Genomic DNA, 14,930 nt, shown 5'->3' with positions numbered 1-14,930 from the left:
GCCTTTATCCAGTAAAACTGTAATTCCAGAGGCAGTTGCATGCAGGTGGATATCTCTTGTCAAAGCAGAGCTCTGTTGAGCTTTGTTCTGTTGATTCTCGGGATATTCTTTAGCATCCTGCTTCTGTGTCATGGTTTCAGGCTCTCCCTCCTTGACAGAACAGCTTTTACAGAGAAACATGCTGTAGAAATGTTTAACAACATTGGAAGTGTTTTTCAGGAAGCCTATATATAGGTTTCAAATGTCTCTTAGTAGGTTGCTGGTAAGGCCTAGGAAGGGATGCTTTAAGGAAACTAAAAATACTCCCATTTCTTTTAGAATTCATGTCCTGGAATAGATCCATGCTTCCTTTTTTTCATCTTTCTGCAGCTGATACCTTATGTCACCCTGAGAGACCATTTGGACTTGCCAATCATTCCATTTACTATTTTTTGTAACATATATGTATGTATGTGTGTGTATACACAAATGCACATATGTATAAGGTATATAAAAGTTGGGAATGTCAGGTGTCTTAATGACACTGCTCTGTAATGTGTCAGATTTAAAAAAAGTAAATCAAAACTGAATTGTTCATTTCTCACTGGACAGTTACATAAACAACACAGAGCAAGATAACTTCAGATAAAATGCTGTTCATTCATTTGGGGGGGACCTGGTGCATGTATGGTCATGAGATTTACAAATAACCCAGGGAAAATGAATAATTTGTGTCCTATTACAATAACATGATTTAAATATTATTTATAGGATATATTAATAATAGGACAAATAATATAAACAATACAAATACCATAATAATGATGATAATGATAAAGAGGGAATTGTTAACAACTGATCCCAGACATTTTATTTTTATTGCAGAAATGTGCAGTGGATAGAAAAAATGCTCTCTTGTCCACATGTGAAACCAGAGGGCTTTCCAGCTGCTTGACTTTTATGATGAGATGTGCAGGAGTTTGATTGCAGGGAGAGGGGGGTGTGTGTGTGTGTGATATTTCTGTACTTAATATTAAATCCATGGTTTTATTGGGAAGTGAAGGGTTTTCTGGGGGGAGAAGGTTTGGTATCTGAAGAGGGAGTGACGGAGGAATGCGGGATACAATTTTTATTTCTTTTTAATTAAAATTTAATTTTTATATCTTCATCCTGATCAATAGTTTCTCCACGTACAGCACAGGATAATGATGTATAAATTTCAGTATTTAACAAAATTGTCTCATCCAAAGTGAAAGCTCGCGGCATTGTCTTGGTTCTGTTTGTAAAGGGGTGCTTATGCTTACTTCTCAGGTAAGTACTAGTTAGTGTTTTGCTACTCTGCAGGATTAAAAGCATTACTACAGGTACTCTTGAAAGGATGCATACTAGGAAACCAAAATAAGTCTTAGTGCTCTTATATTTATTATGAAAGTAAATTATTTTGAGACCTCTTTAAATGCTGCTTTTGAGTCTTTATGCAGTACCTCAAGCGAAGGAATAACTTCACTGTGCTGGTTATAGAAAACTGGCTGACTACAGATTTTTATTAGGTCAAGTAATTTTCCTTAGGAATACATCTTGTAAGAGTGTTTTCTTTGTAAATAGCACATGGAGTAGCGGAATGGATGAATTTGAATAATAATTGTTCTTCCACTCTTCTCTGTAGAAGCATTCTGTTACGGAGCTGTGCCTTGAACTTTTCTTATGATATGTATAAATATTTACCAGGGAGAGCTCATACCAGGGTCTGCTAGGACCCTGAGAGTCTCCTCCTGCTACGAGAGGGCTGTTCTCCACGCCATATGTTCTAACATGTTGTCAACTGTTTGTGTACATTATGCAGCAGTTGCTAAACAGTTGGTACTGTTTTCCTTTAAGAATGTGCCGCTAGTTTCAGGACTGCACTGCATACCCTATAAAAAATAATTCCTCCACCTCCTCCCAAATGTAAATTCAGCTTGTTCAGCAGCAGCCTCAAGCCCAGCATTGTTTGCTATCAGAAGTGTGAGCTAAAGGGGACAGACATTCCCCTTGCTCAGCGGGAGCACGGAGCTACATTTTGCCCTTGTTGCATTATTAATGGCACAATGTTTTTATGTTGCAGATGGCTAAGAGCTAGCAAGGCATATTCAAGATCATGATGGCTCAGTTTCCCACAGCCGTGAATGGTGAGTAGCTGGGCTGGGTTTGTTTAGTTGGGGTGGGAGCATTTGGTTTTGGGTTTTTATTTTTAAATGCTGATTTTAGTACCTGCAGCAGCATTATGATCGGTTTGCAGCAGATTGCTTCCTGTAGCCGAACCTGTACTGTAATGCTGGTAGAAATTCAGTAGAAGCATTACTGCAGTGTTGGAGTACAGATATATTTGGAGCATCTACTAATCTTGCAGTATTAAAGGCTTGAGGAATGTGTGACTTGTAGTGTGAGTACTGTCTGACTGCAAGTAGGGAATATGCTAAATAATAGTTGATTAAACTTGCATACCTTTCCTTTTACGTAATTCAGCAGAAAATGTGTTTCATTAGAATATACTATGCTACTTATTTTAAACCAAAATATTTGAATGTCTTGCTACATTGACAAAAATAATTAGTCTTTGTAAAAAAAAAAAAGTTATGAATTTTCCTCTTGATTCTGTGCCCCATCTACTATAGAAACTTTTGAATATGTTTCTTGATGATCTCCTGTCAAAGATGTATGAGAGTAGAAACCTTAAAATTGCCTGTGCATGTATGTGTGTGTTTGAGCTCTTTATTTCTAGAGCAATCTTATTTGTGAAAACACAATTTGCAAATGTTTGCTGAGAAATTGGATGTTGTTGTTTACAGAGCTGGCCAAAACAAAAAGACTTCAGATATTCCACATAGGGAATATTTCTCCTGATAAAAATAGGGAACTAGATATAAGAAAATCTATTTCTTACCTGATTTATTTGTAAAGATTACTGCGGGAGGTCTTTATTTAACTAATTTGGAAAATCGTCACTGCTGAGACAGTTGGGTGAGTAAGGTGACATGGTTGTTTTTTGCAGAACAACAACATTCAGATTTCAGATTAAACCTGGTTAGAGTTTCACGTGTGCATAAAATATTTTGTGAAGTGATCAGTGTGATCAGCACCTTTGTTTTTATATAGTCAGCTGTAGCTTCTTCCAGACTTGTTTCACAGACTTAACAGTAAGACAGAAGTAAAAGGAATCAGTATATTGTATATAATAGGGAAAGACTCAAATACCAGGGTTTCCCCCACACACACTTTTTGAACATAATGTAAAGCAATTTTTTAATTGCCACATGCTCTCTGCTCCTTAGTTTAAAACAGACAGAAGCTCTCTTGAGGGAAGATACAGGTTAATGTTGTTGGCTGTGGTTGATTTATGCATAAACTGTTTGGATTTGGCTTTTTAGTCCTTGGTTGTGTTGGAGGTCTGCAAGTGTATCGGCATTGAGCATGTACCTCACTTGATCTCAGAAGTCTTAGTTTGGGAACATGAGCCTTTCCTTCATTTGAAATCCCTTGGGAGTACTGTCTGCTGCTCCCAAAAGGAATGGTGCTACAAGATGCAGTCTTTCCCCTCACAGAATTTTACTGTGTTGAAAAACATGGTAGGAGAATGCAAGTGAGCAAGATTCCAGGGAGTAGTTAAATTATTGCTTCTCACAGAATATTTGAATGACTGAGTGTAGATTTGCAGTCATATTTCTTACCAGAATTTATTAAATTTTAAACAAGTCAGGTGGGAAAAAAGGTAGTTTTAATGTGATTTCTTGATAAATCCTGAATAACCTTTGCTGTTGACATTGTAGTTCTCTAATCTGTGTTCCTCTTCCCTGCTGCTTACTACCACTGTTGCTTGTATTCAAAGTAGTTCACCTCCATTTACCACCCATTGCTCAGTGGAAACCTCTAATTATATTGTTAGCCCTTGATAGTGACTTCAGGAATGAGATGAAGAATGAGGTTATGCATGAGGCAACTAAACCATTCGGCGTTGCTGCAGCCAGAGAGCACTGGCTGCCTGCCACACCTTTGTATTAGAAGAGTGTTGACCCTTTCCCTTTGTATCCTGCTAGGGGGAACTGGTGATTTTCCTCTGGGGAAAAAAACCGTCTTACTAAGGTACAATATACTTAGCTTTTTGTTCATTATTAGTGTGAGGCATGAGGTAGTTTCTGTTTCAGGGCTACTTTTGTCATTCAGTGTTAGAGAAAAGTGAGTAAATAACATGGAGTAGATATATGCACAAGTGTGTGATTATATGACACAGGGTGATGTGAGTTCAAGTGACAAAGCATGATACTCATATAGTCTCAAACCCACACAAGCAAGAAACTGCTACAACGCTTTATTTACTAACCTAAGCAGAGAAAGAGAAGTCCATGCAGGACCTCAAGAAGAAAGGGTGACTGAGTTCTGTGCTTGAGTTCTAGTTGAAAGACGCTACTTCACTGAGGGCACCTTGAGCTCAGAATATACCTCCACCAGAGCAGTCTCCCAAGACTGTCCAGCCTCAGTATGTGGCTGATGGCCAAACTGTGTTATACTGAGAACTGGCATAGTCTTCTTTGCTTGTGTGGCCACATGTAAAATTCAGCTTGTTGAGGTGTTGTGTGCTCAAGGGGCACATGCTCTTGCTAGACTGCTTATCTTTCTTCTCTAAAGTCATGGAAGGATGCAGTGAACAGTGAACAGAAAGGTGGTCCCTTTGACTCTCCATTTCTGTCCAGTGTGACCTCTGTGGATGCCTCACCAACAGGCTGGAAATTTAAAGCGGCAAAATAAGACTTAAAGAGTACATGTTGTTTTTTCTGCAACTCAGGGCAGACCTGGCATTTTTTACACATTTATCTCCTGTGCAAAATACAAAGGTTGTGATGACATTTTTATGAATAGGTGAGGCTGAGTAACATGTTTCTTCTTACGCAGAAAGGCTGCCAAATACAAACCACACACACAGCACCAGATGGATAGCAGACGTTTACCTCTGTGGAGTCCAGTTCTACCAAAGAATGGCTCCAGGCATATCCATCTCTCCAGGCCATAAACAAGATCAAGGATTTCCTACTGAGGATTTAGTTTTATCCTGTAACCATCTGAATATTTATCATTGTCTCTGAAAATGGTAAAAAGGACGCTGTTTCTGGTAGTTTATGCTCATTACGTACAGTTCTCCATCTGGGCAAAACATTCTTAGGAGCTCATCCCAAGTCTTGCAAAAGCTTTTGGAAATCGCATTTAGTTACACTAAGTAACAAATACCTTCAACAATTGTATTTTAAAGAAGGAGTTAATGTATATTAACCACAAACAGCAGTGAAAAGGGTAAAGGCTGTAATAGACTAAAATGGACTTCCACTTAATTTGTCTCTGTGATTGCTATCTTTATCACAGAGCAGGAAGAAGTAGCCCTCACTGCCACAGGATGCCTTTGCAACTGCAGAGCAGTTGCAAGATGTTCCTGTTCACCTAACTCTCCTTCTTTTGTAGGCTGTAGAGGTTTTGAGGGTTAAATGTCCATACTGATGCTGCATCTTGGTTTGAGGAGATTTAATCTGGACGATCCAACTGAAACAAGGAAAGCAGTATTTGCCGATCAGTATCTTTCACACTGTTTCCTTTAGTACCATTGGGCTGTGCATTTTTTTGTTTATGTTTTTATTTGTCCTTCCTCTTCCCTCCTACCACCTGTTTCCTTTTGATACAATTTTTTGTGGTGCAGCAGGAAAATACCTCTGATAAACTGAGGTGCAAAAAGTAATACTTGTAACTCATTTCACATGCTCCTCAACCTTTGTAAGTCAAACTGCATTTTATAATGCTGCGAGCAGAATTGAGTTTTGTGTCTCTGCACTGAGGTGTGTTAGAGACTAGGATAGACATGAATGGAATGAGTGAAGTCCTGGTTCCACTGATGATAAGTTCTGCTGCATCTTCTCCATTAAAAAGTCAAGATCCATGGTCTGAATTTTTTTGAATTAGGAGGAACCCTGGTCATCGCACTTCAATTAAAACCTACTTGAATGCAACCTGACTCTTAAACTTGTGTGCACTGTAGATAAGGAAACTGTAGACTTGGGTATCAACAAATGTAGATAAAAATACTAGGCTGAATTAGACCTTGCAAAGAAAATACCAGAACGTATGCTCCTATCTCAAAGAAGGAAAAGGAAAGAAATTCTAAGACAAGGACAAATATTTTCTCTGTTCTTACTTATAAATTAATCCTTCCTCTCGCTTTTTAGTGAGGACAGTGGTGTCTGTTGGTATGGAGCAAAATTCATATGCTCTAGTTAGAAGGGTGTCTATCTTCCACTGCCACACCCTTCAAAAAAATAATTTCCCACTGTGTGTACTGTATTAATTTTTCCTTACTCCTAACAAGTCAGAAATAGGGCTATAGGATTGCAGAACACGAAGTGACTTATTCACATTTAATTATGAGAATGATATGATTCACACAGAAAATGTAAGAGAAACCATGGAAGGAAGAAATAATTAGACATGGAGGTAAATGTTAAATTGGAATAAGTTGAACTAATTTTTTTAGAAAGGAAGATTTCATCTTATGCCTTCTTCAGTAAGTGAATTCTGTAGACAAAGTATAAACAGATCCCATGTTTGGACTTCATTAGAGAAATAACTAGCTGAAGGGGAGAGAAAGTGCAAATTTTAAGCTGGGATGTTGTCATAGTGATATTCTTCTGGATTTTTAGCTTGAGACCAGTTTTAGTTGTTACTGTTTATGGCAACATCATCAGTAAAAAGCAGATGTATGCTGGTTAAATGGACTGATGACACAAACTTAGGAGTAATTTTCCAGCCAGAACTATACAGTATGAACTGCATAACATTGAATTTCATCACACTTCTGTTGTGCTGTCTTCAAATAGCTTTTTAGTCATACCATTATAGGCTAGAAAAATTTTTGCTGTATGCTGGGGTCTCAGCAGTTGGCTGTGACTAAGGAGGAAGACAATTGGAAGTTTTAGATGATCACGTAATAATTACGTGATTTGAGGGAAAAGGAAATGCATCCTAAAATGCGGTGGATGAAATAAGGAGTACTATGTGCTATTGCATAAGGCACTGGTGAGACACCTTGTGGGATATAGGTTAGAATTTGGGTTATCTGCTTAGGAGGGGAAAAAAAAACAGGAAGTGTAATAGGGGCACTAGGCTTCAGTGTTAATCCAAATAAATGAATGAAAAGTGTTGAGAAAGACTAAAAAGAATGCCTTTGTTAACCTATCAAAAGAAAAGCTGACATTTTTATTTTGTTATATTGCTTTACAGTAAATAAATTTGTTCTTTTTTTTTTTCTTATTAGAGAAACGAGGAAAATACCTTTTTTTAAGTACATTGTTAGCACAAGGTTAAATAGAGATGGATCAGCTCTTGGTACAGTTGGTTTGGAAATGGGAACAGTTCTGTCAGCAGTTACATTCTGGATCATGGTCAAGGAAAAGGTCTGATCGCCTTAAGGCAGAGCTTGAATTTTAGGAAGGAATGAATGTGTTAAGAGTTTCTTGGAGTAGCAGCAGTCTGGACATGGTGACCTTGGAAGTCCCTTCCAATCCTGTGCTCCTAAAATGTAAAAAAATAAGCTAAATAAAAAAAGTAGGTAATAACATAATAAAGATTAGTGTTAGATCTTCATCCATTGGCTTAGTTTAAGCCTATAGCTGTTTTGTCTTGCTAAGATTTTATTTTATTAGTATCATGTGTTAGCTTTTGTAAGGTAAGATTACACTGAGTGATGTCTTTTATCTGGAGTAATAATACTATAATATAAGCTGCTTTCTTCATTTTGATATCAGCGAGACTTCCTGATGATTTTTCTTCAAAGCATACAAAAGCCTAAACAAAAAAAAACACAAGATGATGTACAAATATTGCCCCAAAGTGGAGCCACATTACTGAAGGCTTAGAAGAAAGGACTCAGAAACATGAATCTATCACATGACCGAGCTTCAAAGGAGTTTGACTGTTAAAATTTTCATTTTATTGAAAGTTTAGCTTCAGAAGTTTGGGAAACTTACTAATCTGATAAACCACTTGGTGTGGTTGTTATAGTTCATGGTTGATGAGCATTGTGTGAAGTGGTACCATCTTACCATCTACTAAATTCCATGTCATCTGTGATCATCGTGACCACTTTGAACAGGCCATAGACGGTATTAATTAGTATTGGCAGAATGAGTTCAGGTTTAGGCTACTAATTACAATAGCAGGAATAAACATGTTTTTATACACTGTTGTCTGTCAAAGGTATTTATATAATGCTGTGTTGCTTTACTTGGAAATCTTGTATGTGCAGGCTTTTCAATGTACTGCATCAGTTCTGTAGGACATCTTGTTTTCCTACAATGGAACAGTAACCTTAAATCATAAGTGAGAGAGCTAGAAGGGGTGAAACCCTGGAAAGCTGAAGGAATATCAGTGTTCATGGGACTAGCCTTCTTATCAGGTACCTTCAGAGAAGTTATTAAAGTAACTCAGACATTTGTGGTTTAGTTGGATGTGTAGTTCCTTGTGTGTGAGTCTCAAGAGCAGGTAAGATGAACTGAATATCAAGAGCTGTCTTAGTGCTCCTTATTGAAATAATTTATTTAAAAGTTATATGTATTAATAACAGTATATTTAAAGCATTTGTAAACATTTCCCTTGCATTTCTTCTCATAGCCATAATCTTGTGTTTAACTGTGATCTCTCTACTACAGCTGTTTCTTTAGGAAGCACGTATTTCCTGAAAGTCATGGTTTCACTATTATCAAAGAACTCCACACTTGTTACAGTGTGTGTTGATTCTTGTATGATAGGATGGAAAAAGAGCATGCTTATAATTTTCAAGATCTTTGGGTAGAATTTCCTGTGCAACAAGTTACAATGCTTTCATAACACTGTGTTTCACAAGAAATCTTCAAGTTTGGGGAAAAAAAATACAGGTGCAAGTTGATGTGTAAACTGTTTCTGGTATAGATGATGTGAGATGGAAAGCCAGCAGAATTACTCCTCCTATATCTAATGTTCTCTATTGAGACTGGACTAAGAAATACACAGACAGTACTTTTTAACCTAACCTGAAGATAACTCAGCATCCACAAGGCTCACCTTCCTTGAAATTAATCACTCTCCTATTGCCAGCAGCTGTTACACTCAAGGTTTTGGAAAAAAAAATAGAATTATACACTAGGGATACCTGTGAAAAAGATGGCCAAGAGAGAATGTGGCTTCTGCATTAATGGCGACTAAATGGGTTAGAGCTGTTTAGAGAAGAGACAGCTGAGGGTATAATAAAAATCTGTAAAGCCTTAATAGCGTAGAAAAGGATAATAAGGGAGAGAATACTGGCTGGTTTTTCATAACTGAAAAGGGAAGCAATACCTAGCGAAATTATGAAGTGTAAGGCAGGGAGAAGAAAATGGGTTGTTGGTTGGTTGGTTTTACATAAGGAACAGCTCAGTTTTGGGGCTCACTGTCTCAAGATCTTTAGGAACCAAAAGTTCCAAGTACATGGTATCAAAACCTGGGGAGGAAAGATCTATGCCATAGCTATTAAATGGCTGCTTTTCTTTTCTTGCTTTTTTTTTGCTCAAAAAGTCTGCCAAATTTCTGATTTCTCACCACTGAGGAGCTGTAATACCCAGGGAAGAGCTCTGTTCCTAATTCTATTCCATAAGTGGCTCTATGAGCCACTGTGGAGGCAGGATTAGGGACTAAGGTATAAACTATACCAACATAAATTAGACAGTTTTTAATTTATTATATTTAAAATCAGATCTCCTGGGGCACTGGGAAAGTGGTATTGTATGTGCACTGGATATAGTTGGCAGTTCTGCTGATTAGTAATTTAACGTTATGAGCAGTACTGTTTAAGCAAACTCTTGTTCTTGTTTTTGTTGCCTTTGTGTTTTCTTCCAGCTTTTCCTACATGTTTTCTTTCTGTCTGGGCTAGAAATTATAAAGGGCAGGGTAACAAGAGTGATCAAAGATACAGAGCAGCTTCCATATAAGGAATATTTATATTGATTAGGACATTATAGCTTGGAAAAGAAACAGTGGGGATGGTGGATAAGGTAGATGTCGCCTTCTCAAGGTCATTCATCATTTTGTAGGCAAGGGAATTGTAATTAACCTCTGATAACACAAGAATTGAATGAAAATATCATTGGCAGATATCAAACAAAGCACTTTGCACTGTATCAAATAGTAGGAAGCTGTAGATGACAAAAGGTTACTTAGATGCCTTAAGCAATTAGAGATAGGTGGATTTTCCTTCTGTTCCTGAGTTACTGCCTCTGGTTCAGGAGCTGCACTGGGGGCTCAGAAGACATCCTGGGGAAGTACCACCATGTGCTGACCTCAGTCTGTCACTCTGCTGGAAGCTTAGCTGGTCAATATTCAGTCTGTGCTGACAGATTTGTTACTGAGATTTGTTTCCAAAATTCTCTCGTAATTTAATTTTATTCCAGGGATCATTCAGGAAATGGCTCCTCAATTTCCTTCTCTCCCACCCTTCCTGTGTACTTTTTTAATTTGGTTGTTCTTCTCTTTTCCTCTTTCCTTTCAACTCTATATACCAATTCTCCATTGTAAATATAGCACATCAGGTTTCCTCTAGGTCCCTCCTGAAGTTTGAAAACCCAGAAATAGTGGTTTAATGGCCAGATAATGATGAGAACTACAAAAATTACTATAAAAGATCTAATATCCCTTGAACAGAGTTCTGCTCTGATTTTGTTTCAGTGTATGTTTTTATAGGACAGTCATTTCCTTTACTCCACGTAATTTCATAGTTCATGTTGCATTCTCTTGCCTGGCATTTTTCCTGCTTGCATGTCTCCTGGTGTAGACAGATTTACTAGCTGCCACAGATGGAAACTCACCTGAATCTTTATTTTTGTGGCATTCCCCAGAGATTTGCTAGACAATAATTAAATTATCCTTTTGTAAATTTTTAATTAAGTTCTAGGGTTTTTGGTCAATGCTGGTGAGCAGCAGCATCTTAAAAAAAAATCCGTTTTCAGAATGAGAAAAATTTAGTATAAGCTCTGATGGCCTTTTCCCTCAAACATGGTGACTAAAACTTTTATTTTCCTCATTGAAGACTGTGATGCTATACAGGTTGACAGGACTCAAAAAAAAAAAAAGGTTTCTGACTTGTTTAAACTAAAGGGTAAGATTACCTTCCATCTTCTGTGTCATGCTGGAAGGGAAGGCTGTGGAGTCTTGTCAGCTGGAAGTATGCCCACCTTAGCAAATGGAGGCAGGTCTTGCACCTGGTAGGGGAGAATTTGGCAAAGCATGCTTATTTTATGCTTTGATAATATTGCTTACTTTGAACTTTTCATAGCTTCCATTGGAAAGATTCTTGTTGGTGTGACTTTTTTCTTCTCTCTTTTTTCTGTCTTTAAAACCCATCCAGAAGTATTAATTGCAGGATTAGGGCAGTGGTCATCCCCCTGTACTCAGGTCTGGTGGGATTGCACCTTGAAAAGTATGTTCAGTTTTGGGCTCCTCACTGCAAGGAAGACATTGGAGTGGGTCCAATGGAGCGGGTCCAGAGAAGGGCAGTGAAACTAGTGAAGGGTTTGGAGTGCAAATCTTGTGAGAACCAGCTGAAGGAACTGGGGTTGTTTAGTCTTGACCGAAGGAGGCCCAGGGGGAGACCTTATCGCTCTCTAACTACTACCTGAACAGAGGTTGTAGTGATGTGGGGGTCAGTCTCTTCTCCCAAGTAACAAGCGATAGGATGAGAGGAAACGGTCTCAAGTTGCTCCAGGGGAGGTTTAGGTTGCATTCCTTCACTAAGAGGGTCAAGCATTGAAACAGGCTGCCCAGGGAAGTGATTGAGTCGCCATCCCTGGAGGTGTTTAAAAGATGTGTAGGTGTGGTGCTTAGGGTTATGGTTCAGTGGTGGACTTGGCACTATTGGCAGTACTGGGTTAATGGTTGAACTTGATGATCTTACAGGTCTTTTTCAAACTGAATGATTGTGTGGTTCTGTGATTCTGGGCAAAGACATGGCTATGTCATTGGATAGAAGAATGGGCTTGTTCGATGTACTGCATCAGTGTTTGTAACTCAACAACTACAGCTGATTTCAATGGCATTGTTTTTCCAGAATTAGGTAGAAAATACTTTTATATTTGTTGCTAGTGTTGCAGCTAGATATGGGGAAGGCTTAGGTTAAGCCAAGTTTTTGTGCCAGCCTTTTTCTGTAAGAGAGAAAGCTAAATTAGCTTTCAAGAATAAAGCATGAGTTTGCCAACATTGTAGGTTATTGTAGTTGCACTTCTTAATGAGAAATAGAAAACTTGCTTCATTAAAACTTCAGAAGAAACTATTGAATGAGTTGTCACATATCCTACAGAAAACTCTTGTGAAAGGTGGCATGCTAGTATGCAGTTGACAGTACTGTCAGGTTTATACACATTTCCTAATGTATTTTTTTTGCATTAATGGAGCTCTAACAAAACTTCAGAAAAATCTCTTTATGCATCTTTCAGTAAACTTTGCTTTGCTTTGATTTTCTATGTCTGTGGGTTTGGTTTTGGGTTTTTTTGTTTTTTTTTTATTGCTTTGCTTGCTTGGTGTGTTGCTTTATGTTTGAGTGCTGCTTTGCAATAATTTAATTAAAAAATGAGCTGCTGAAAATGGATAACCATAATGAGCTAAATGATTCTGTGATTTTTATCAAGTATAGAAATACTGTCTTCCTGTTACAAACTTACAGCTTAACTGCTTTGGAATCAAATTGTTCTGGAAAATTCAGAAAACAAGTGGATCTTTACTGTTAGCATGGACTGGACTATTATGTATCTCTAAATTGTTTTAGGGATTATACTAATTCTAAAAGCAAAGATTATGTTTCTACACTGAGATCATTGCATGGGACAGAAATGTTAATGTTATTCCTTTACAGATGATAGATTTTGTGTATAGAAGTGGAGGGATGCCACTGACCGTATCAGGCAAAATACTGCATCATATGGAGTTCCCCTCTTTTTAGGGGCAAGTGGTTAGTTTACATGTGCACAATACTGATTTTAGTGAACTGCTGAACTTAAGGATTCCCAATACAGCAAAATATCTAGAAATCCTGTACATAATACAGAGATAGGAATTGTACTCTTAAATGCAGTGTTGCTGCTGCTGCCATGTCCACATTTCTGTGAGTGTGCTTTTCAATTAAGCAAGCATTTCTTGGCCAAATCTGTGAAGCGCTGCACTTGCCCGATGCTATTTACAGCCTGTCTGCAAGTAATGGTTATTTTTGGATAGCACATCAGAGACACTTGGAAATCTTTGAAGATTCTTTTGGCTTCAGTAGGCACAATTCTTGTAATTCTAGTGAAAATATGAAAGTGAAGGGAACTGTGTTTCCACACAGCCTTTAACTGAAGTTACACTGAAGTTGTTAAGCACAGAGAAACCCTTTTCTTCTGCCAGTTGCTGTAGTGTTGCTTAATATGCTGAGAGCCTCTGTGGAGCATTTCTGGTAGGACGAGTAGTATTGGGATGAATGTACATTGTGAAATGAGTGAGGTTGCATGTGTCTCCTGTTGTGGCCAGAATACATGGGAGCTGAGAATAAGAGGTGTGTTCCTTAAGGAAGGGCAAGTGGTACTTTGAGATGAACCCAAAGCCACCACAGTAATAGTTCATAACACCTTTGCACACCTACATAAGAATAAATGCTTATTATCAGTAAGCATTTTCTCCTACGTTTGATATAAAGAATCAACAACAAAAGAGGGAGGCAAATATTGAAAATAGCAAAAACGCTGATAAGGATTCTGGAAATTCCGACTTATGGTAAAATGTTCTGTGTATTTTCAGACTGCCGGAGTGTTTATTCACCACTGAGGAAAAATTAGAAATGTGATTCAACATCTCAAGCATTAAATATGATCTGTAATAAGTAATGTGGTAAACTAATCTATGAACACAGACAGAGAAAGACTGGAATTATTAGATTTATCCCAGTATTTCTTACACCAAACAAGTCTCTCATGGCTCCTAATGAGAGACAGTAATGTGATTACTGGTTGCATTAAGGAAACCCCCTTGTTCTGCAGCTTGAGGCATGCTGCTGCATGTCTGCGTTGAAATTTCCCCATCTTTAAACACGAGGATAAATATTTATTTAGGGTCATTATGACACTTAATGCTGGATTTTTTGGATCGTTTAAAAGGTGGTGGTGTAATCTCTCATCTCATGACTTATGTCTACAAGGAATGTTCTTTCAATTTAGGTTTATTATCTCTGTGGAGTTAATTAACTTTGTAGGTCATAGGAGCATAGTTCTTATTAGAGAAAAGCAAGCAACGCCTGTCAGTGAAAAACACAGTTCTTTGGAGAATGTGAGAAATGGCTTGTGATTGTCCACAAATTAAAAGTTGCCTTTATCCTTTTCACTAGTAGTACTGCTCTTGGTACAACTGCCTTTTGCTGTGGGTAGTGCTAACCAGGGGCAGAGGTCATACAGAGCATTTTTAAGTCTATTTACTTTTCTTCTAAGATTACACTTTCTTTTCTTCCCTCTTTTTCAATGGCAGCTTACCGTTTTAGGGAAAGAACAGTATTTCCATTTCTGATGTTGGCAGCCCATCAAAGCAAGTCCTTTATTTTCTTCAGGAGATTATCTGTCTCATGTGGTGTTGTAAAGACATTTTTGGAGCTGTCCTACTAAGTGCTGTGATCCTGCCGTAAACAGACTCACATACACTCTCATAGAAAGATGCCTTTTATTTAAAATGAGCTTGAAGGAACAGAAAATGTTGTTTAATGCCCAGCATGGTCACTTGTTTCCAACAATATAAAACTAGTTGCAATTGCTACCACATTGAATTACATGTTGATACCTCTTACATGAAGGTGAGGTCAGTATGCATTTTGTTATCTTTAGAGAAGTCTTGAAGGTATGCCAACATGATCTTTAGCACCA

At 37.9% G+C, this 14,930-nt stretch overlaps 1 protein-coding gene across 3 annotated transcripts in view; it reads left to right on the top strand.

Moving 5' to 3' along the window:
• ITSN2 (intersectin 2) overlaps positions 1 to 14,930 on the top strand; it is an 83,721-nt gene that overhangs the window by 11,540 nt on the left and 57,251 nt on the right. For all 3 annotated transcript variants that reach the window (XM_062638425.1, XM_062638424.1, XM_062638427.1), the window contains exon 2: positions 2,084 to 2,147. In XM_062638425.1, coding sequence (XP_062494409.1) covers positions 2,117 to 2,147 — 31 coding nt within the window. In that variant the 5' untranslated portion in view covers positions 2,084 to 2,116. The remainder of the gene's footprint in view (positions 1 to 2,083; positions 2,148 to 14,930) is intronic.

This window comes from Pezoporus occidentalis, unplaced genomic scaffold (genome assembly GCF_034315485.1).
Source record: "Pezoporus occidentalis ecotype Australia unplaced genomic scaffold, CSIRO_AGI_Poc_V1 ctg57, whole genome shotgun sequence".
NCBI classification, from domain to species: Eukaryota; Metazoa; Chordata; class Aves; order Psittaciformes; family Psittacidae; genus Pezoporus; species Pezoporus occidentalis.
Note: the sequence above shows the minus strand (reverse complement) of the source record. Positions and strands in the feature narration are given on the sequence as shown.